This window comes from Nerophis ophidion, linkage group LG02 (assembly GCF_033978795.1).
Source record: "Nerophis ophidion isolate RoL-2023_Sa linkage group LG02, RoL_Noph_v1.0, whole genome shotgun sequence".
Taxonomy (NCBI): Eukaryota; Metazoa; Chordata; class Actinopteri; order Syngnathiformes; family Syngnathidae; genus Nerophis; species Nerophis ophidion.
This window is the reverse complement of record NC_084612.1, coordinates 85,341,397-85,365,752: the sequence shown is the minus strand read 5'-3', so window position 1 is coordinate 85,365,752 and position 24,356 is coordinate 85,341,397. Positions and strand designations below refer to the sequence as shown.

At 42.7% G+C, this 24,356-nt stretch overlaps 2 protein-coding genes across 2 annotated transcripts; both read right to left on the bottom strand.

Annotated features, from left to right (window-relative positions):
* Positions 1–5,278: 5,278 nt before the first annotated feature.
* LOC133546867 (oocyte zinc finger protein XlCOF6.1-like) lies at positions 5,279–18,075 on the bottom strand. The gene is made up of 2 exons (XM_061892715.1): positions 17,590–18,075; positions 5,279–6,644 (listed from the first exon to the last, which is right to left on the bottom strand). Exons 1-2 carry the CDS (start codon positions 17,771–17,773, stop codon positions 5,530–5,532), a joined length of 1,299 nt encoding a protein of 432 aa, XP_061748699.1. The 5' UTR covers positions 17,774–18,075; the 3' UTR covers positions 5,279–5,529.
* Positions 18,076–21,197: 3,122 nt separating this feature from the next.
* On the bottom strand, positions 21,198–23,931 carry LOC133548274 (zinc finger protein 248-like). Its single transcript, XM_061893591.1, has 2 exons — positions 23,899–23,931; positions 21,198–23,846 (listed from the first exon to the last, which is right to left on the bottom strand). The coding sequence occupies exons 1-2, from the start codon at positions 23,929–23,931 to the stop codon at positions 22,944–22,946; spliced, it is 936 nt and encodes a 311-aa protein (XP_061749575.1). The 3' UTR covers positions 21,198–22,943.
* Positions 23,932–24,356: the final 425 nt, after the last annotated feature.

Genomic DNA, 24,356 nt, shown 5'->3' with positions numbered 1-24,356 from the left:
CAACCAATTTTCATGAAGTTTACTTTATGGTCTATTAAAGTGTAAATATATATATATATATATATATATATATATATATATATATATATATATATATATATATATATATATATATATATATATATATATATATATATATGTATATATATATATATATATATATATATATATATATATATATATATATATATATATATATATATATATATATATATATATATATATATATATATATATATATATATATATATATATATATATATATATCTACTCTGTGGCCTAGTTGTTAGAGTGTCCACCCTCAGATGGGTAGGTTGTGAGTTCAAACCCTGGCAAAGTCATACCAAAGACTATAAAAATGGGAGCCATTACCTCCCTGCTTGGTTATCTCGCATCATGGGTTGGAAGTGCGGGTTAAATCACCAAAAACGATTCCCGGACACAGCCACCGCTGCTGCTCACTGCTCCCCTCACCTCCCAGAGGATGATCAAAGGTGATGGGTCGCATGCAGAGAACCATTTTGCCACACTTGGTGTGTGTGTGAGCCTATAATTGCTAATTTAACTTTAAATTTAACATTACATTTTTTTACTGTGAACATTTTTGGGGGGAACATTTTTGCATATTTGGTGTTTTTGTTTTGTCATATGCTGCTACTTTTGACGTGTGTTTGGGGTCATTGTCATTGGCCACAGAACTTTCCTCCAGAAGGTCTTATCTTTGTCCATGTGTGGTCAGACGAAACAAAAAAGTGAGCTGTTTGGCCACAATACCCAGCAATCTGTTTGGAGGTAGAAAATGTGAGGCCTTTAATCCCAGGAACACCAAGCCTACCCTCAAGCATGGTGGTGGTAGTATTATGCTCTGGGCCTGTTTTGCTGGCAAAGGAACTGCTGCTTCACAGAGAGTAAATGGGACAATGACCTCCAAATTGTTCAGGACAAGCTAAAATCATCAGGGGGGAGGTTGGGTCTTGGGCGCAGTTGGGTGTTCCAACAGGACAATGACCCCAAACACACCTCAAAAGTGGTCAAGGAATGTCTAAATCAGGCTAAAATGAAGGTTTAAGAATGGCCTTCCCAAAGTTCCGACTTAAATGTGTGGACAATGCTGAAGAAACAAGTCCATGTCAGAAAACCAACACATTTAGTCAAGATGAGTGGTGGAAAATGTAATCAGAAGCTTGTGGATGGCGACCAAAATCACCTTATTGCAGGTAAACTTGCCAAGGGACATGTAAGCAAATATGAACATTGCTGTATGTGTACTTTTGATTGCTCACATTTTCAGTAGAGACATAATAAATTCATAAAAGAAGCAAACTTCATGAATGATTTTTGTGATCAACAAGTATGTGCTGCAATCACTACATCACACATCACAAACAAATAAATGATTGGATACTCTAGACAGCCATGACATCATCTTCTTCATGTAAACTTTTGACCACCACTGTACATTATATATATATATATATATATATATATATATATATATATATATATATATATATATATATATATATATATATATATATATATATATATATATATATATATATATGGTAATGTATTGATAGAGTGTACCTATTATAAAATATTTCCGATATTTCTATTCTTTTTTTTTACCAGAAATAAAATGTATAATTTACACTTTAATAGAAAATAATGTAAACTTCATGAAAATTGGTTGCAAAATAAGGAAGTTCTGATTTATTTTCAATGTGCAACGTCCTTAAAAAAAAGGCAAAAAAGTTGTCCAAGTATTTCACGCATGGGTACTTTCCGTCTGTGGTGCATAATTTGGCCACTAGAGGGCAACAAAGACCACAATCTTGTCCTGTAAAGTTCCCGATATGTTCAAATGTTGAAAGACGTTAGCAAACCAGACCAAAATAACTCTCCATTTTTTGGGGTCGCGGGGGGCGCTGGTGCCTATCTCAGCTACAATTGGGCGGAAGGCGGGGTACACCCTGGACAAGTCGCCACCTCATCGCAGGGCCAACACAGATAGACAGACAACATTCACACTCACATTCACACACTAGGGACCATTTAGTGTTGCCAATCAACCTATCCCCAGGTGCATATATATATATATATGTATATGTAGGTGTGGGAAAAATCACAAGACTACTTCATCTCTACAGAACTGTTTCATGAGGGGTTCCCTCAATCATCAGGAAATTTTCGGAAAAAAAAAATCTCCTGATGATTGAGGGAACCCCTCATGAAATAGTTCTGTAAAGATGAAGTAGTCTTGGGATTTTTCCCACACATACATACATATATATATATATATATATATATATATATATATATATATGGCCTGCAATGAGGTGGTGACTTGTCCAGGGTGTACTCCGCCTTCCGCCTGATTGTAGCTGAGATAGGCACCAGCGCCCCCCGCGACCCCAAAGTGAATAAGCGGTAGGAAAATGGATGGATCATCCATCCATTTTTCATGTATATGTATATTTGTATATGTATGTACGTATATATATATACATATACATACATACATATACAAATATACATATATATACATACATACACATATATATATACATACCAGAGATGCGCGGTTTGCGGTCACAACCTCGGAGTCCGCAGATAAACTGCAGGTCGGGCGGGTGACATGACGAAAAAATAGATTTTAAATAGATTCGGGCGGGTGGCAGTTGAACCAATTTTGAAATATATATTGTAATAATCCCAGGAATGTAGGCTCATAAAACTTCTTGGTTTGTCTTGTCTTTATTGCACAAGATGTAAAACAACCACACAACAGCTCTCATGTCTCTAACGCTTTTCCCGGGACAACTCCAACTCTCACTTCCTGTCGACAACGTCACTTCTCTATCTCTCCCGGAAGTCCCGCCCCCCAGCCAAAGTCATTGGCTAACACCCCGTAGCCAGCCGCTAAATTATACATAGTTCGATGTTATGTTGAAGAGATTCATTTAGCCTACTGATGGTAGATTTCTATAGGCTAGTAAGGTCAAGTGTTGTACATGACAACACTTGATGGTACAATCCATATAAGACGTCACAGATGACGTCACGCTAACACCACGTGACACCTCTGATGGAGGCTGCAGAAGCAAGTTAGCCCAAACTTGTCAGCTACAACACTTGACCTTACTAGCCTACAAAGAAACAACCATTTCTAAATAGTTGAGTGTTGTTACCCACGTATGAAAAAACAGCAGCACTCTTTGAAACAGGATGTGGGCATACTTTTATTTTGAAGTGTCTCCTTTGGTCTGTTGACGGATGTAAGGAAGCTACTTCCGGGTATGTGTACACTTTTTTTTTGATGTAATGAGAAGAGCGAAAGACTAAAAAATGTCACAAGGACTTTCAGCGTCTGGGCTATAAGAGCCAGAAGATCACAATTTCCTCCTAAAAGAAGCATGCAGGCCAACAAGGTATTTGTTTGTCATTTGTTGGTATTTTACTTGGTAAAATGTTTGATCCACATGCTGTGCATGTTATTATTTTTACGTTTGTAACCTGCTTTATTTATTACAGTTTTCACGTTGAATTTGAAGGGAAAGGAAGCCTTCAAATAAATCAGTTGAAGAAAGCCATTGTGTTTGTGCTATTTGGAGGGAGTTACACTTTCTAACCTCACTAGTGCCTTGCATCCTCTAAATTAGATATTTAACAACGGGCGGGCTTTGATAAAATGTTGGTTCGGGTGGATGGCGGGTGGATGACCACTTTAGTGATGTGTTTGCGGATGATATAATTGCCTATCCGCGCATCTTTAATACATACATATATACATACATAATTATATATATATATATACACATATACACATATATATATACACATATACACATATATATATACACATATACACATATATATATACACATATACATATAGTGAAGTGAAGTGAATTATATTTATATAGCACTTTTCTCTAGTGACTCAAAGCGCTTTACATAGTGAAACCCAATATCTGAGTGGCATCTAAAGCAGTGTGGGTGGCACTGGGAGCAGGTGGGTAAAGTGTCTTGCCCAAGGACACAACGGCAGAGACTAGGGTGGCGGAAGCGGGAATCGAACCTGCAACCCTCAAGTTGTTGGCACGGCCACTCTACCAACCGAGCTATACCACCCCATATATGGCCTGTAACGAGGTGGCGACTTGTCCAGGGTGTACCCCGCCTTCCGCCTGATTGTAGCTGAGATAGGCACTAGCGCCACCCGCGACCCTATAGGGAATAAGCGGTAGAAAATGGATGGATGGATATATATATATATATGTATGTATATATGTATATATGTATGTATATATGTATATATATATATATATATATATATGCATACATACATACACATATATATACATACATATATACATAAATATATATATATACACACACACATACATACATACATACATATACATATATATATATATATATATATATATACTTAATTAAATATATATCCACTTATAGCTATAATATCGACAAAGTTCATCCTCACTTAACGGCATCCTTCTTTTAAACAAAATAAGTCGAGAATCGCGATTTTCCTTCCCTTTTGTCGACTGTTTGAAGCTTTGACTCCACTTAGTTGTCATTGGAAGGCTGGACCTGCTGTCAACCTGTTTCTATCTTTTATTTTTTGTGCTGTTTGTGTTGTGTTTGCTGGTTTTTCTTGAGTTATCTTTTAACCTGCCTATTGTACGACACTTTGGTTACCCTGTGCTCAATTTTAAATGTGCTTCATAAATAAAGTTGATTTGATTTGTGGGTCAAAACAAAGTCAAATTTATTCTTTGACTCACTTCCTGTCTGTGAAGTGTACTTAAGTTTGAACACAACCACGTGTTGACTACGAACTTAGAAGACGTGTTGCTGTCCCGCAGTTTACCTTCTTTATTGACGTCACTGAAACATTTGCACAACGTACACGACTTCCTGCTCAGCGAACACGGACTGGGAAGTAACGACGTTTGATGACAAGCCTTCAAAATAAAACACTGTCATTAAGTTTGATGTTGAAAGATAACTGATCACGTCTATTCTTTCGAACAAACTCTAATTGTGTGTCTTAATGGTCAAATCACTAAAAATAATATGTTGTGGCACATGGCGCTCACACGACGCAAGGTGATATAAATACAACTTCCTGTGTTTGTGTCGAAATATTTCTCTCATGAATGAAGGACTGATGTACTTTATGTTGTTGGCTCCGCCCCTTTTACCTCATCCAACTTTGTGCAGACACTTTAGTACACAATAAACATATTTGTTACACAAGAAGAATATTGTTTCACTTTATTAGCACAATAATATCAAATATGGATTGATGCAGAACAATAACACCAAAAACTTAGAATAAATAAAAAAAAGTCAATGTCCGCAAAGTTTGGAAAATATTTACTAATTCATAATCTGACTAGATAACTGGAGACATTATCTCGTGACGTGACTTTGTATGTCAACACATGCTCTTAGATTCTGAGCAATAAAGTCCTGCTGGTACTTGGAAGAGAATCTTCCATCACTCAGCGGCGTGAGTTCTCATGTGTCGAACCAGGGTCGCTCTGTCACAGAAGCTTTTGTTGCAGCTTGGACAGCAAAACGGTTTTTCTTTGGTGTGCGTTCTCAGGTGTATTTTCAGACCATGGTTTTGCACAAACCCTTTCCCGCAAAACGTACAGGTGTAGGGTTTCTCTCCGGTGTGTATTCTTGTGTGCTCCGTCATGTGGGACTTTTGCGCAAATCCGAGCCCGCAGAACGAGCAGGTGTAAGGTTTCTCCCCGGTGTGCGTTCTCATGTGTCGCTCCAACTCTGAGCTCTCACAAAAGCATTTGTCACAGACTGAACAAGAATACGGTTTCTCGCCGGTGTGCGTTCTCATGTGTCGTTTCACGTCCGAATTCCGGGCAAAACCGATGCCGCACACGGGACATGTGAATGGTTTCTCGCCGGTGTGAATTTTCATGTGTTGGGTCAAAGATGACTTTTGAGTAAACCGCACGCTGCACAACGAGCAGGCGTAGGGTTTCTCTCCAGCGTGCGTTTTCTTGTGTCGTGACAATATTGAGCTCTCACTGAAACTTTTGTTGCAGATGGAACAGGAGAATGGTTTCTCGCCAGAGTGTCTCCTCGTATGCGCTTTCAAGTTGGATTTCAGAGAGAACCTTTTACCGCAAATTGAGCACATGAATGGCTTTTCCTTGGTGTGGCAGCTCATGTGTCTTTTCAGGTTGCTCTTCTTGCCAAAACTTTTGTCGCACTGAGAACATTTCCAGTGGGCATTGTCGGCGCGACTCGTCTGGTCAGCTTTGGACTCGTCGTCCTCACTGTCAGCAGAATGTCCGCTTTCTGAGGGGGCAGCCGAGTGGTCTCCGTCAGCTTCTGTTGTCATGAGTTGAGTTGAGCTGCCGCTCGGAGGCTCCGCCTCTCTCTTTTCCTCACTTTCACCTTTGACCTCTTCATGGTCCTCCTCACTCTTCACAGGGACACCAACCACTGAGAAGTCCTCCAGTCCTCCCAGGGGCTCCCCGTCCAGACTGAGGCCGTGTTCCTCCTCTTCCTCTTTAATGTGGGGGGGCTGTGGCTCCTCCTGCTGCTGCGGAGGAGGAGGAGGAGGACCATGTTCCTCACTGACGCCTGCAGGACACAAGAAGACCAACAACAAAAGGGAAATTATCTTCCGTGTTTTATACTTTGAAGGCTGGATCCTCAGTCTCGCATGAACCAGACTCCATGGAGGACCGCAGCCACTACATTCAAGCCGCTACTCATTTGCTAAGCTTTGAACCCTGCGGCTTATAAAACGGTGCAGGTAGTGAAATACATTTTCTTGGCTGAAGGCCTTATTGTTTTGTGTTCAAACCCCCAGCAGGGACACTGAGATGGTGTCTTGTTGTCTGTGATGTGGCGCCATCTTTTGGAAGAGTTCGCTCACTGTTGATTGAATGCCTTAAATGGGAAGTAAACCCGTCCATAGCGTTTTTACTCATACGGAATCTTCATTCATTACTTCATTTAAGTTTTACAATACAACTAAAACAATTCTTACTTAGTGAAGTGTCCCATGTGTGATGTCTGTAGGAGTGTTTTCATGCATATTTGTACATGCTAATATAATGTAGCCAGCGGCGTTAGCATCAGCTAATATGCTAACACGTTTACAAGTGTCTGTGTTAATATTATTACATTCTTTTTGTATTCTTTCACTTTCACAAATTTTAATGTGAATACTGTATGTTAGTAGTTTATTTTTAATGTGAATACTGTATTTAGTAGTTTATGTTTAACACAAATAGTGTATCTTAGTTTTTTAATGTGAATACTGAATCTTAGTAGTTGATGTTTAATGTGAATACTGTATCTTAGTACAAACCCCGTTTCCATATGTGTTAGATGTAAATATAAACAGAATACAATGATTTGCAAATCCTTTTCAAGCCATATTCAGTTGAATATGCTACAAATACAACATATTTGATGTTCAAACTCATAAACTTTTTATATTTTTGCAAATAATAATTAACTTAGAATTTGATGCCAGCAACACGTGACAAAGAAGTTGGGAAAGGTGGCAATAAATACTGATAAAGTTGAGGAATGCTCATCAAACACTTATTTGGAACATCCCACAGGTGTGCAGGCTCATTGGGAACAGGTGGGTGCCATGATTGGCTATAAAAGCAGCTTCCATGAAATGCTAAGTAATTCACAAACAAGGATGGGGTGAGGGTCACCACTTTGTAAGCAAATTGTCAAACAGTTTTAGAACAACATTTCTCAACGAGTTATTGCAAGGAATTTAGGGATTTTACCATCTACGCTCCGTAAAATCATCAAAAGGTTCAGAGAATCTGGAGAAATCACTGCACGTAAGCCATGATATTACAGACCTTTGATCCCTCAGGCGCTACTGCATCAAAAACCAACATCAGTGTGTAAAGGATATCACCACATGGGCTCAGGAACACTTCATAAAACCACTGTCAGTAACTACAGTTGGTCGCTACATCTGTAAGTGCAAGTTAAAACTCTACTATGCAAAGTGAAAGCCATTTATCAACAGTACCCAGAAACGCCGCCGGCTTCGTCGGGCCTGAGTTCATCTAAGATGGACTGATGCAAAGTGGAAAAGTGTTCTGTGGTCTGACGAGTCCACATTTCCAATTATATTTGGAAACTGTGGACGTGGTGTCCTCCAAAACAAAGAGGAAAATGACCATCCAGATTGTTATAGACACAAAGTGTAAAAGCCAGCATGTGTGATGGTATGGGGGTGTATTAGTGCCCAAGGCATGGGTAACTTACACATCTGTGAAGGCACCATTAATGCTGAATGGTCCATACAGGTTTTGGAACAACATATGTTGTCATCCAAGCAACGTTATCATGGACGACCCTGCTTATTTCAGCAAGACAATGCCAAGCCACGTGTTACAACAGCGTGCCTTTGTAAAAAAGAGTGCGGGTACTTTCCTGTCCAGACCTGTCTCCCATGGAAAATGTGTGGCGCATTATGAAGCGTAAAATAGGACAGCAGAGACCCCGGACTGTTGAAGGACTGAAGCTCTACATAAAACAAGAATGGGAAAGAATTCCACTTTCAAAGCTTCAACAAATAGTTTCCTCAGTTCCCAAACGTTTATTGAGTGTTGTTAAAAGAAAAGGTGATGTAACACAGTGGTGAACATGCCCTTTCCCAACTACTTTGGCATGTGTTGCAGCCATGAAATTTAAAGTTAATTATTATTTGCAATAAAAAATAAAGTTTATGAGTTTGAACATGAAATATGTTGTCTTTGTAGCATATTCAACTGAATATGGCTTGAAAAGGATTTGCAAATCATTGTGTTCTGTTTATATTTACATCTAACACAATTTCCCAACTCATATGGAAACAGGGTTTGTAGTTTATGTTTAATGTGATTACTGTATCTTAGTCATTTACAAGGACTGACATCCACAGGAACACTTTTTATACAGAACACAAACATCTACTCACACAACACACACATCTACTCACACAACACAAACATCTACTCACACAACACACACATCTACTCACACAACACACACATCTACTCACACAACACAAACATCTACTCACACAACACACACATCTACTCACACAACACACACATCTACTCACACAACACAAACATCTACTCACACAACACACACATCTACTCACACAACACACACATCTACTCACACAACACACACATCTACTCACACAACACAAACATCTACTCACACAACACACACATCTACTCACACAACACAAACATCTACTCACACAACACACACATCTACTCACACAACACACACAACACAAACATCTACTCACACAACACAAACATCTACTCACACAACACACACATCTACTCACACAACACACACATCTACTCACACAACACAAACATCTACTCACACAACACAAACATCTACTCACACAACACACACATCTACTCACACAACACACACATCTACTCACACAACACACATATCTACTCACACAACACAAACATCTACTCACACAACACACACATCTACTCACACAACACACACATCTACTCACACAACACACACATCTACTCACACAACACACACATCTACTCACACAACACAAACATCTACTCACACAACACACACATCTACTCACACAACACACACATCTACTCACACAACACACACATCTACTCACACAACACACACATCTACTCACACAACACAAACATCTACTCACACAACACAAACATCTACTCACACAACACACACAACACAAACATCTACTCACACAACACACACATCTACTCACACAACACAAACATCTACTCACACAACACACACATCTACTCATACAACACACACATCTACTCACACAACACACACATCTACTCACACACCACACACATCTACTCACACAACACACACATCTACTCATACAACACACACATCTACTCACACAACACACACATCTACTCACACAACACACACATCTACTCACACAACACAAACATCTACTCACACAACACAAACATCTACTCACACAACACACACATCTACTCACACAACACACACATCTACTCACACAACACACACATCTACTCACACAACACAAACATCTACTCACACAACACAAACATCTACTCACACAACACAAACATCTACTCACACAACACAAACATCTACTCACACAACACACACATCTACTCACACAACACAAACAGAACAACAGTCCAAAACAGATGTTTTTATAGTCCGTCATCTAAACCTGAAGTAGATTTAAAGACAGGACCTCGGACTAGTCTGTAAGAAAACACTGTACTGTAGTGTTGTATCATTTGTTTGCCTTCACTCGTGTGTGATGTGTGTTTCTAAGTCCGGTGTCTAAAATCACTTCTGTTAGGGTCTACAAAGACATTTAAGTCAAGAACACAGCTTTTACTTTGAAAAAAAACAACAACTTCCAATGTCAAAAATCTAAAAAAAAAAAAAAAAACGTCCATTTTGGTCTGTTTCTCTATTTCGGTTTTCTGGGAGATTTAAATGTCAGTGAAAAGTAAAAAAAATCGAACCATTTTTACATGTTTTTGCTCTTTGAGACAACACACAATAAAATGCTTTTGTTTTTCAATGTTGTTGTTTTGTTTCTTCAAATAAATGAGTAATTTCATTCCCAAAACTAAAATGAACTGACCAAAACGTTGACTGACCAAGACGCCCACAAGATGCACTGAGCTAACTCGCCCACAAGATGTCGCCAAAGCACACACAACCACACACACACACACACACACACACACACACACACACACACACACACACACACACACACACACACACAACCACACTGGGGGCTTCACGGTGGGAACATTTAGTTCCTGGAACTGAACTTTTGTAATGATTCACTTACACTTCCAGGCTATGCAACACACCTAAATATAAGCCACGCCCACCTCATTTTGCATTGTAGTGGAACATTTCTGTCCTAGGTTTACCTCCAATCTAAATACATTGGGAGGGACACGACATGAGAGGTCAAGTCACCCTGAGCATTGGACAGTTACATAAGTTGTTATGATACAATCATGGAGCGTATAACTAAGAAGGGAAGACCAAGCCTGGCGTGCGCTCTTTCTTAATTCCTTCACGAGGGTTCACCATCTTTCGTCTTGGAAGACATTGTCTGTGTGAACGTAATTCAATCCAACTTTGTATTATCTGATTGTGAGTAATTAAAACTGTTGTAAAAAAAACTCTCTATTGTTCCTGTTTAAGATTCGGAATTTTCAACCACATAAAATTGACGTCACGAACAGGATGAGGCTGATCTCGTCATCTTTCAGTTCCCCATGTACTGGTTCAGCCTTCCTGCTATACTGAAGGGCTGGATGGACCGTGTGCTCACGCTTGGATACGCCTACTCTGATGACAAGCGATACAGCCAGGGACTCTTCAAATAATGTTTATGATTAATAATGAAAATAACTTCCTCCATTATTGAGTGTGATGGCAGCAAAAGTGTCATGTGGCCCTCAATGGACACACTTGGACATCCCTGGACTACAACAACATGCAATTATTTACTTTCAAAATATTTGTCTTCAGGCAAACAAACTCACATCTTTTTTTTTTTTGACATCCTGCTCTTAAACTGAAGGAATAAGTAATAAAAAGGAAATTTTTCTCATTTTGCTGGACGACATATTGCTCTGCATATTGTTGCATATAAACAATATTACTGTCTGCATTATTTTTAGACCAAATTAAACACGATTGTAATGATAATATATAACTTTAGCTGCAAGCAGCGATGGACGGGACTGCTTTGGCTGCTGCCCCCGCGACCCAAGAGTATAGAGCTGGTCCACAGTTCCACCACCAGGACCAAAACCACACTGTTCCTCCTGAATCCGAGGTTGGACTATCCGGCGTAGCCTCCTCTCCAGTACACCTGAATAGACCTTACCGGGAAGGCTGAGGAGTGTGATCCCACGATAGTTGGAACACACCCTCCGGTCCCCCTTCTTAAAGAGACAGGAACCACCACCCCGGTCTTCAGGTTCCCCTTCTTAAAGAGAGGAACCACCACCCCAGTCTTCTGGTTCCCCTTCTTAAAGAGAGGAACCACCACCCCAGTCTTCTGGTTCCCCTTCTTAAAGAGAGGAACCACCACCCCAGTCTTCAGGTTCCCCTTCTTAAAGAGAGGAACCACCACCCCGGTCTTCAGGTTCCCCTTCTTAAAGAGAGGAACCACCACCCCAGTCTTCTGGTTCCCCTTCTTAAAGAGAGGAACCACCACCCCAGTCTTCAGGTTCACCTTCTTAAAAAGAGAGGAACCACCACCCCGGTCTTCTGGTTCACCTTCTTAAAGAGAGGAACCACCACCCCGGTCTTCAGGTTCCCCTTCTTAAAGAGAGGAACCACCACCCCGGTCTTCAGGTTCCCCTTCTTAAAGAGAGGAACCACCACCCCAGTCTTCTGGTTCCCCTTCTTAAAGAGAGGAACCACCACCCCAGTCTTCTGGTTCCCCTTCTTAAAGAGAGGAACTACCACCCCAGTCTTCAGGTTCACCTTCTTAAAAAGAGAGGAACACCGACCCCGGTCTTCTGGTTCACCTTCTTAAAGAGAGGAACCACCACCCCGGTCTTCAGGTTCCCCTTCTTAAAGAGAGGAACCACCACCCCGGTCTTCAGGTTCCCCTTCTTAAAGAGAGGAACCACCACCCCGATCTTCAGGTTCCCCTTCTTAAAAAGAGAGGAACCACCACCCCGGTCTTCAGGTTCCCCTTCTTAAAGAGAGGAACCACCACCCCGGTCTTCAGGTTCACCTTCTTAAAGACAGGAACCACCACCCCAGTCTTCTGGTTCACCTTCTTAAAAAGAGAGGAACCACCACCCCAGTCTTCTGGTTCACCTTCTTAAAAAGAGAGGAACCACCACCCCAGTCTTCAGGTTCACCTTCTTAAAAAGAGAGGAACCACCACCCCGGTCTTCTGGTTCACCTTCTTAAAGAGAGGAACCACCACCCCGGTCTTCAGGTTCCCCTTCTTAAAGAGAGGAACCACCACCCCGGTCTTCAGGTTCACCTTCTTAAAGACAGGAACCACCACCCCAGTCTTCTGGTTCACCTTCTTAAAAAGAGAGGAACCACCACCCCAGTCTTCAGGTTCACCTTCTTAAAGAGAGAGGAACCACCACCCCAGTCTTCTGGTTCACCTTCTTAAAGACAGGAACCACCACCCCGGTCTTCAGGTTCACCTTCTTAAAGACAGGAACCACCACCCCAGTCTTCTGGTTCACCTTCTTAAAAAGAGAGGAACCACCACCCCAGTCTTCTGGTTCACCTTCTTAAAAAGAGAGGAACCACCACCCCAGTCTTCAGGTTCACCTTCTTAAAAAGAGAGGAACCACCACCCCGGTCTTCTGGTTCACCTTCTTAAAGAGAGGAACCACCACCCCGGTCTTCAGGTTCCCCTTCTTAAAGAGAGGAACCACCACCCCGATCTTCAGGTTCCCCTTCTTAAAGACAGGAACCACCACCCCAGTCTTCTGGTTCACCTTCTTAAAAAGAGAGGAACCACCACCGCAGTCTTCTGGTTCACCTTCTTAAAAAGAGAGGAACCACCACCCCAGTCTTCAGGTTCACCTTCTTAAAAAGAGAGGAACCACCACCCCGGTCTTCTGGTTCACCTTCTTAAAGAGAGGAACCACCACCCCGGTCTTCAGGTTCCCCTTCTTAAAGAGAGAAACCACCACCCCGGTCTTCAGGTTCCCCTTCTTAAAGAGAGGAACCACCACCCCGATCTTCAGGTTCCCCTTCTTAAAAAGAGAGGAACCACCACCCCGGTCTTCTGGTTCACCTTCTTAAAGAGAGGAACCATCACCCCGGTCTTCAGGTTCCCCTTCTTAAAGAGAGGAACCACCACCCCGGTCTTCAGGTTCACCTTCTTAAAGACAGGAACCACCACCCCAGTCTTCTGGTTCACCTTCTTAAAAAGAGAGGAACCACCACCCCAGTCTTCTGGTTCACCTTCTTAAAAAGAGAGGAACCACCACCCCAGTCTTCAGGTTCACCTTCTTAAAAAGAGAGGAACCACCACCCCGGTCTTCTGGTTCACCTTCTTAAAGAGAGGAACCACCACCCCGGTCTTCAGGTTCCCCTTCTTAAAGAGAGGAACCACCACCCCGGTCTTCAGGTTCACCTTCTTAAAGACAGGAACCACCACCCCAGTCTTCTGGTTCACCTTCTTAAAAAGAGAGGAACCACCACCCCAGTCTTCTGGTTCACCTTCTTAAAAAGAGAGGAACCACCACCCCAGTCTTCAGGTTCACCTTCTTAAAGAGAGAGGAACCACCACCCCAGTCTTCTGGTTCACCTTCTTAAAGACAGGAACCACCACCCCAGTCTTCTGGTTCACCTTCTTAAAAAGAGAGGAACCACCACCCCGGTCTTCTGGTTCACCTTCTTAAAGAGAGGAACCACCACCCCGGTCTTCAGGTTCACCTTCTTAAAGACAGGAACCACCACCCCAGTCTTCTGGTTCACCTTCTTAAAAAGAGAGGAACCACCACCCCAGTCTTCAGGTTCACCTTCTTAAAGAGAGAGGAACCACCACCCCAGTCTTCTGGTTCACCTTCTTAAAGAGAGGAACCACCACCCCAGTCTTCTGGTTCACCTTCTTAAAAAGAGAGGAACCACCACCCCAGTCTTCTGGTTCACCTTCTTAAAAAGAGAGGAACCACCACCCCAGTCTTCAGGTTCACCTTCTTAAAGAGAGAGGAACCACCACCCCGGTCTTCTGGTTCACCTTCTTAAAGAGAGGAACCACCACCCCAGTCTTCTGGTTCACCTTCTTAAAAAGAGAGGAACCACCACCCCAGTCTTCTGGTTCACCTTCTTAAAAAGAGAGGAACCACCACCCCAGTCTTCAGGTTCACCTTCTTAAAGAGAGAGGAACCACCACCCCAGTCTTCTGGTTCACCTTCTTAAAGAGAGGAACCACCACCCCGGTCTTCAGGTTCCCCTTCTTAAAGAGAGAAACCACCACCCCGGTCTTCAGGTTCCCCTTCTTAAAGAGAGGAACCACCACCCCGGTCTTCAGGTTCACCTTCTTAAAGACAGGAACCACCACCCCAGTCTTCTGGTTCACCTTCTTAAAAAGAGAGGAACCACCACCCCAGTCTTCTGGTTCACCTTCTTAAAAAGAGAGGAACCACCACCCCAGTCTTCAGGTTCACCTTCTTAAAAAGAGAGGAACCACCACCCCGGTCTTCTGGTTCACCTTCTTAAAGAGAGGAACCACCACCCCGGTCTTCAGGTTCACCTTCTTAAAGACAGGAACCACCACCCCAGTCTTCAGGTTCACCTTCTTAAAAAGAGAGGAACCACCACCCCGGTCTTCTGGTTCACCTTCTTAAAGAGAGGAACCACCACCCCGGTCTTCAGGTTCACCTTCTTAAAGACAGGAACCACCACCCCAGTCTTCTGGTTCACCTTCTTAAAAAGAGAGGAACCACCACCCCAGTCTTCAGGTTCACCTTCTTAAAGAGAGAGGAACCACCACCCCAGTCTTCTGGTTCACCTTCTTAAAGAGAGGAACCACCACCCCAGTCTTCTGGTTCACCTTCTTAAAAAGAGAGGAACCACCACCCCAGTCTTCTGGTTCACCTTCTTAAAAAGAGAGGAACCACCACCCCAGTCTTCAGGTTCACCTTCTTAAAGAGAGAGGAACCACCACCCCGGTCTTCAGGTTCCCCTTCTTAAAGAGAGGAACCACCACCCCGGTCTTCAGGTTCACCTTCTTAAAGACAGGAACCACCACCCCAGTCTTCTGGTTCACCTTCTTAAAAAGAGAGGAACCACCACCCCAGTCTTCAGGTTCACCTTCTTAAAGAGAGAGGAACCACCACCCCAGTCTTCTGGTTCACCTTCTTAAAGACAGGAACCACCACCCCAGTCTTCTGGTTCACCTTCTTAAAAAGAGAGGAACCACCACCCCAGTCTTCTGGTTCACCTTCTTAAAAAGAGAGGAACCACCACCCCAGTCTTCAGGTTCACCTTCTTAAAAAGAGAGGAACCACCACCCCAGTCTTCTAGTTCACCTTCTTAAAGAGAGGAACCACCACCCCGGTCTTCAGGTTCCCCTTCTTAAAGAGAGGAACCACCACCCCGGTCTTCAGGTTCACCTTCTTAAAGACAGGAACCACCACCCCAGTCTTCTGGTTCACCTTCTTAAAAAGAGAGGAACCACCACCCCAGTCTTCAGGTTCACCTTCTTAAAGAGAGAGGAACCACCACCCCGGTCTTCTGGTTCACCTTCTTAAAGAGAGAGGAACCACCACCCCAGTCTTCTGGTTCACCTTCTTAAAGAGAGAGGAACCACCACCCCAGTCTTCTGGTTCACCTTCTTAAAGAGAGAGGAACCACCACCCCAGTCTTCTGGTTCACCTTCTTAAAGACAGGAACCACCACCCCAGTCTTCAGGTTCACCTTCTTAAAAAGAGAGGAACCACCACCCCGGTCTTCTGGTTCACCTTCTTAAAGAGAGGAACCACCACCCCGGTCTTCAGGTTCACCTTCTTAAAGACAGGAACCACCACCCCAGTCTTCTGGTTCACCTTCTTAAAAAGAGAGGAACCACCACCCCAGTCTTCAGGTTCACCTTCTTAAAGAGAGAGGAACCACCACCCCAGTCTTCTGGTTCACCTTCTTAAAGAGAGGAACCACCACCCCAGTCTTCTGGTTCACCTTCTTAAAAAGAGAGGAACCACCACCCCAGTCTTCTGGTTCACCTTCTTAAAAAGAGAGGAACCACCACCCCAGTCTTCAGGTTCACCTTCTTAAAGAGAGAGGAACCACCACCCCGGTCTTCAGGTTCCCCTTCTTAAAGAGAGGAACCACCACCCCGGTCTTCAGGTTCACCTTCTTAAAGACAGGAACCACCACCCCAGTCTTCTGGTTCACCTTCTTAAAAAGAGAGGAACCACCACCCCAGTCTTCAGGTTCACCTTCTTAAAGAGAGAGGAACCACCACCCCAGTCTTCTGGTTCACCTTCTTAAAGACAGGAACCACCACCCCAGTCTTCTGGTTCACCTTCTTAAAAAGAGAGGAACCACCACCCCAGTCTTCTGGTTCACCTTCTTAAAAAGAGAGGAACCACCACCCCAGTCTTCAGGTTCACCTTCTTAAAAAGAGAGGAACCACCACCCCAGTCTTCTAGTTCACCTTCTTAAAGAGAGGAACCACCACCCCGGTCTTCAGGTTCCCCTTCTTAAAGAGAGGAACCACCACCCCGGTCTTCAGGTTCACCTTCTTAAAGACAGGAACCACCACCCCAGTCTTCTGGTTCACCTTCTTAAAAAGAGAGGAACCACCACCCCAGTCTTCAGGTTCACCTTCTTAAAGAGAGAGGAACCACCACCCCAGTCTTCTGGTTCACCTTCTTAAAGAGAGAGGAACCACCACCCCAGTCTTCTGGTTCACCTTCTTAAAGAGAGGAACCACCACCCCAGTCTGCCGATCCAGAGTTAACTAAAGTGAAGTTAGTCAACAAGTGAGAAGTCAAAGAAGTAAACAAACCTGTTTGTTGATGTTTGTTGAAAAGAGCGTCCAGTAGTTGACGTTGTCGCTCGTTCTCCTCTTTTCTTCTAGAAAGTTCCTCCTCGTATTCTGCTATGGTTCTTTCTAACACTACAAATATTTCTTCCACAGCAGCAGTTAGTCGCTGCTTCACCAACACTCTCAGCATTTCTACTTTGCACATTTTCACACTTTGTCGATCACTTCCGCTTTGTGTCTTTGTTAGCAGCTAGCGAGCTAAGCTAGCATGGGACGCTTCAAAGGGACACTAAGGCGAGTTCTTCCCGGACCGAAGACGTGTTAACGTGCGCTAAATGTTCTTCTTTGTCCCAACGGCGTCTGTAAAATGTATATTTAGTCAGCTGAAAACCAAACAAACTCAGCATTGATCGCTTTTTAAGCTAAACGTCTCGCTGCCTTGCTTGGTTCCTTGACCATATTTGGTGTTTCCGGCAGACGAGACTCAGGTTGTGTATTCTAGCAAGACTGCCGCCTCAGGCGAGGAGGCGTCATTACACGCTTGATATGTCCTGTATATCTGCCCCACGCCTCAGTGACTATTTGAACCTTCCTTCTTAAACCTTTCACAACATGCAACTTTATTTGGAGATCCTCATAGTGTGCAGTAATAAAGATCAAAATACATCAAACTGATCACACAGGAACTACAAGAACCGATTGAAAGGAACAAGACCTCATCACCAAACATTCATTCATAATCTTACCCTAAACATTCATTCATAATCATGCCCTAAACATTCATTCATTCATACGCCAAATATTCATTCATATTCACACACCAAAACATTCATTCATTCATACATCAACATTCATTCATATTTTCATACACAATACATTCATTCAAATTAAGACACCACCAATTCATTGATAGTCATGCAACAAACATTAATAATAACAATAATAATAATAATAGATTTTATTTGTAAAAAAAAAGCACTTTACGTTGAGAAAACAACCTCAAAGTGCCACAGTGTAAAAAATAGTAATAATAATAATAATAATAGTAAAAACATAAAAAATTAGATAAAATATAAAACTAGAAAGAGCCCGATAGCTAGAACCAGCATGCATGTCTTTAAAAAGGCTTTTTTTAAAGCATCCGCAGTCTGAGGTGCCCTCAAGTGGTCAGGGAGAGCGTTCCACAGATTGGGAGCATATTCATACACAAACCATTCATTCATTCATACACTAAACATTTATTCATATTCATACACCAAACATCCATTCATTCATACACCATTCATTCATTCATACACAAAACATTCATTCATTCATTACTACCCCAAACATTCATTCATATTCATAAACTCCTAAGACACAGTATTCACATTAAACATAAACTACTAAGATACAGTATTTTATATCAAACATAAACAAAACTGGATTTGTACCAGGAACCCTCTACCATCGGAGCCACGCCAGCCATACATTTGATTCTTTAAAGGAAATATTTGAGCAACAAAATACAAAACAAAGGTTATTTTTCTACTGAACACATTTAATGGAAGAATTGTTGCAGCATGACAGGAAGTCACGTGACACAGGTGGTACATGCTGGTGACTACAAAGTCACATGACACAGGTGGTACATGCTGGTGACTACAAAGTCACGTGACACAGGTGGTACATGCTGGTGACTACAAAGTCACATGACACAGGTGGTACATGCTGGTGACTACAAAGTCACATGACACAGGTGGTACATGCTGGTGACTACAAAGTCACATGACACAGGTGGCACATGCTGGTGACCACAAAGTCACATGACACAGGTGGTACATGCTGGTGACTACAAAGTCACATGACACAGGTGGTACATGCTGGTGACCACAAAGTCACATGACACAGGTGGTACATGCTGGTGACTACAAAGTCACATGACACAGGTGGTACATGCTGGTGACTACAAAGTCACGTGACACAGGTGGTACATGCTGGTGACTACAAAGTCACATGACACAGGTGGTACATGCTGGTGACTACAAAGTCACATGACACAGGTGGTACATGCTGGTGACTACAAAGTCACATGACACAGGTGGTACATGCTGGTGACTACAAAGTCACGTGACACAGGTGGTACATGCTGGTGACTACAAAGTCACATGACACAGGTGGTACATGCTGGTGACTACAAAGTCACATGACACAGGTGGTACATGCTGGTAACTACAAAGTCACGTGACACAGGTGGTACATGCTGGTGACTACAAAGTCACATGACACAGGTGGTACATGCTGGTGACTACAAAGTCACATGACACAGGTGGTACATGCTGGTGACTACAAAGAAGTGTGTTTACGAGTAGAGTAGGTGATAGTTTGTGTTGACTGTTCCATATTTCCTACTTTGAACGCCAACACACCTGAGCTGGGGTTGTCAATGAAATGCACTTAAGAATGTTTTACTGGTGTTTAAGTACAGTTTTACTGGTGTTTGAGTACAAGATACTACATACTCAGTAAGTACTACACACAGAATATGATGTCGTTCAACACCAAACAATTACATTTGTATGACATAGTTCATGTTTTACTTGTTTTATTAGAACCGCATGACTCATCCAAGTTTGCCGCATTAATTCTTTTGACAAATCTCAGAACCTTGGAACCTATTTACATGAAAAGGTGACACACATTCAGTGATGGCCTCCTTCAAGTTTGTAATCCAACACACTTATCAAGCAGCTAAAGTGTGGAGAGAGTGTTTGACATTTCCCCCATCATGCATTGCAGTGGACTTAAAGGGGAACATTATCAGCAGACCTATGTAAGTGTCAATATATACCTTGATGGTGCAGAAAAAAGACCATCTATTTTTTTAACCCATTTCCGAACTCTAAATGGGTGAATTTTGGTGAAATAAACGCCTTTCTGTTTATCGCTCATGTGGTGAGGATGTCAGAATGTGACGTCGCCGAGGTAACACAGCCACCATTTTCATTTTCAACACATTACAAACACCGGGTCTCAGCTCTGTTATTTTCCGTTTTTTTGACTATTTTTTGGAACCTTGGAGACATCATGCCTGGTGGGTGTGTTGTCGGAGGGTGTAACAACACTAACAGGGAGGGATTCAAGTTGCACCACTGGCCCCAAGATGCCAAAGTGTCTGCCGCCAGACCCCCATTGAATGTGCCAGAGTGTCTCCACATTTTACATGGCACAGAGATGTATGGATAACCTGCAGATGCATTTGCAACCATAGTCAACCAAATCACAAAGGTGAGATTTGTTGATGTTGACTGCCAGCTAATCGATGCTAACACGCTACGCTAATCGATGCCAACATGCTATTTACCGGCGGTGCTAAAGCAGACATGGCACAGAGATGTATAGATAACCTGTAGATGCATTTGCAACTATATTACGTTTCCTTCCACCCACATTTAATGCGAAACAAACACTTACCAATCGACGGATTTAAGTTGCTCCAGTGTCAAAAGATGCGAAAGTCCTGATCGTTTGGTCCGCACATTTTACCGGCGATGCTAACGCAGCTATTCGGCCATGCTATGGCTATGAATAGCGTCAATAGCTATTCGCTCAATAGCTTCAGTTTCTTCTTCAATATTTTCATACTCCAACCATCTGTTTCAATACATGCGTGATCTGTTGAATCGCTTAAGTCGCTGAAATCCGAGTTTGAATCCGAGCTAATGTCGCTATATCTTGCTGTGGTATTCCCATTGTTTGTTTACATTGGCAGCACTGTGTGACGTCACAGGGAAATGGCCAGTGTCTTCGCAGAGAGCGAAAATAAGGCACTTTAAAGCTTTATTTAGGGATATTCCGAGACAGGTAACATTTTGAAAAAAACTTCAAAAAATACAACAAGCCATTGGGAACTGATTTTTATTGTTTTTAACCCTTTTGAAATTGTGATAATGTTCCCCTTTAAGTGGGTGTCATTTTAAATGATGTTTGGTGCCAGGACATTTTTTTATAAAGTCCACAAAGTTCAGTGAGCAGGTTGTGTTATTTCTCATAATGTGGGTTGACTTTGGTTACACTTTATCTGCACCATGAGTGGAAAAGGTTGTTTGGATTGGGTCATATAAACAAATGCTGTGCTCAGCACACTTCCTAGTAGAATTCATGGTCATCAACCTAATCATGTACATAGTCCACAAGATGACATCAGGTTTGCAGCAATGAGGCTGTCTGCTACTGTATTTCCTTGACTTGCTACCAGGTATAAAGTATGCACCTGCCTAGAATTACTGCCAAGTCAAATTCGTTTCGCAAAATAATTAGCACATGTCTAGAATTTCCGCCGGGTCAAACTCGTCACGTCACGAGTGACACTTCACCTGTCATCTCTTTCAAAATGGAGGAGGCTGATTTCAATCATTTGAAATCGCATAAAGGGAAGAAGATTAAGAGCTATTCAGTAGGATTTAAGGTCCAAGCTATTAAATATGCTAAAAAGAACAGTAAGCAGCTATGCTTTATTAAGATACCATAGCTGCGTGTGTCAAATATGAGTCATTAAATGACTATCGCCTCCTGGTGGTAGAGGGCGCTAGTGATCCTTCTTGCGACTACTCGGCTGCAGAAGAAGTGACAACAAGCAGCAAGAGTGAGCAGCCATCCTTTATTTTTTTCCTCTCTCTTGTGGAGGATTACATATCTAAAATAAAACCGTTTTCTAAACTGGACTTTCAATCAAAAGAGGTGGTAATAAAGGAAGATCTCCATTGAGACAGAGAGACTTTTAAAACTGAAGAAAGATAAGGAAGACTTCTATAAACAAGTTATCCATGCTTTTGATCAGAAGGAGCTGCACATGGACTTCATTTATAAGTAAAGGTAAGACCATAATAACGTTTTTTTATTTTTATCAAATGTGCTTTTCATGATGGTATCCTTACATCACACTCAAATTTATAAGAGCAGGCCTAAATTTACCGCATGGCTTCGGTAAGCGCGGATGAGAGAAGAGGTTTTAAATTAATCAGCGCATGCTTGCCTTTACCGCATGACTTTAGTAAACGCCAGAGTGAGAAGAGGCTTCAAATTAATTAGCGCCCCGGCGGCAATTCAAGGAAATACGGAATTTCACATTTAACTTGGACCGTGGGCGGAGTATGTACACTCCTCATATAGACCTTCATAAGCACAAGTGTCTAAATGGGCTTCAAAACCACATCTCCTGATCTAAACCCACATCCGGGCAAGGAAAAACTGTAAAAGCCGCAGCTGGGGAAGAAGAAGAAACCTTGAGAAGTGGTGACAGACGTGGAGACCCCCTTCTAGTCCAGCTTGACCTGCGACAATGAATGACGAGTGCTTATTGTTATTGAGCTGCTACCTGAACAGAGTCCAGTCCTTCAGGAAGTCATAGAGGATCTTCCCCTATTGCCGAGGTCAGCAACACACTTGTGTTTGTTCAGCTGGTATTTATAAGAGAACCTTTGGTCACACACACCACAGCTGAACACTTTCTCACCAGTGTGTGTCCTCGTGTGTCTCACCAGGTGCGATTGGACACAAAAGCTCTTGTTGCAGCTTGAGCAAGCATAGGGTCTCTCCCCGGTGTGCGTCCTTGTGTGTCTTACCAGGTTTGTTCGGAAGCAAAAAGTGGCGTTGCAGATGGAACATGAATAGGGTTTTTCTCCGGTGTGAGTCCTCATGTGTCTTACCAGGTTGGTTTGGACACAAAAGCTTTTGTCGCAGACGGAACACGAAAAGGGTTTCTCTCCGGTGTGCGTTCTCGTGTGTATTTTCAGATCGTCTTTTCGCGCAAACCCCGCGCCGCACACCGAGCAGGTAAAAGGTTTCCCTCCGGTGTGTATTCTCGTGTGTCTTTTCAGATTACACCGCTCACTGAATGTTTTCCCGCACTGAGAGCAGATAAAGCGAGTGTTGTCCTTCTGACCCATCTTCTCGTCTTCATCATCAGAGTCAGCAGAGTGAGACGTCGCCTCGTCACCATCGGACAGTGGAGCTAAGTCTCCGCCATCACCTTCTGTTGTCATGTGTCGAGCTGAGCTGCTGCTTGGTCTCTCCGCCTCTCCCCTTTCCTCACTTTCACCTTTGACCTCTTCTTCTTCTTCACCCTTCACGATAACACGGATCACTGAGAACTCCTCCAGTCCTTCAGGATGTTCTCCATCCTGACTGACGCTGTAATCCTCCTCCTCCTCTTTAATGTAGGGGGGCTGTGGCTCCTCCTGCTCCATCCTGGATGTCCACTCCTGCCGCTCAGGTGAGAAGATGTTCTTCACTGACGTCTGCAGGACACGAGAAAACAAACACGGGCTTTAGAAAAGTCTCATCAGTCACCATGTTGACTTTGTGATGATGCAACATCAACATTGTATTCATCAACATTTGTCACAATTGTCTATCAAAATATAACTATAGATGTCGTCTGAATGTTGTCTGTCTATCTGTGTTGGCCCTGCAATGAGGTGGCGACTTGTCCAGGGTGTATCCCGCCTTCCGACCGATTGTAGCTGAGATAGGCACCAACGCCCCCCTTTACCCCAAAGGGAATAAGCGGTAGAAAATGGATGGATGGAACTATAGATGTCAACTTTGTGTACGTGCTGAAAGATTCATTTGTGATTCCATCCATCCATCCATCCATTTTCTACCGCTTATTCCCTTTGGAGTCGCACGGGGCGCTGGTGCTTACCAACGCTACAATTGGGCGGAAGGCGGAGTACACCCTGGACAAGTTGCCACCTCTTTGCAGTCATTTATGATTGTTTATCAAAATATAACTATTGATGTCAACA

What these genes read in the sequence shown, in the direction of transcription:
- LOC133546867 (XM_061892715.1), bottom strand. Translation starts at nt 17,773, where the DNA reads ATGTGCAAAGTAGAAATGCTGAGAGTGTTGGTGAAGCAGCGACTAACT. An exon ending in CAACAAACATCAACAAACAG is followed by an intron (nt 6,645 to 17,589) that starts GTTTGTTTACTT and finishes TGTGTCCTGCAG; the next exon opens with GCGTCAGTGAGGAACATGGT.
- LOC133548274 (XM_061893591.1), bottom strand. Translation starts at nt 23,931, where the DNA reads ATGTTGATGTTGCATCATCACAAAGTCAACATG. An exon ending in ATCATCACAAAGTCAACATG is followed by an intron (nt 23,847 to 23,898) that starts GTGACTGATGAG and finishes CGTGTCCTGCAG; the next exon opens with ACGTCAGTGAAGAACATCTT.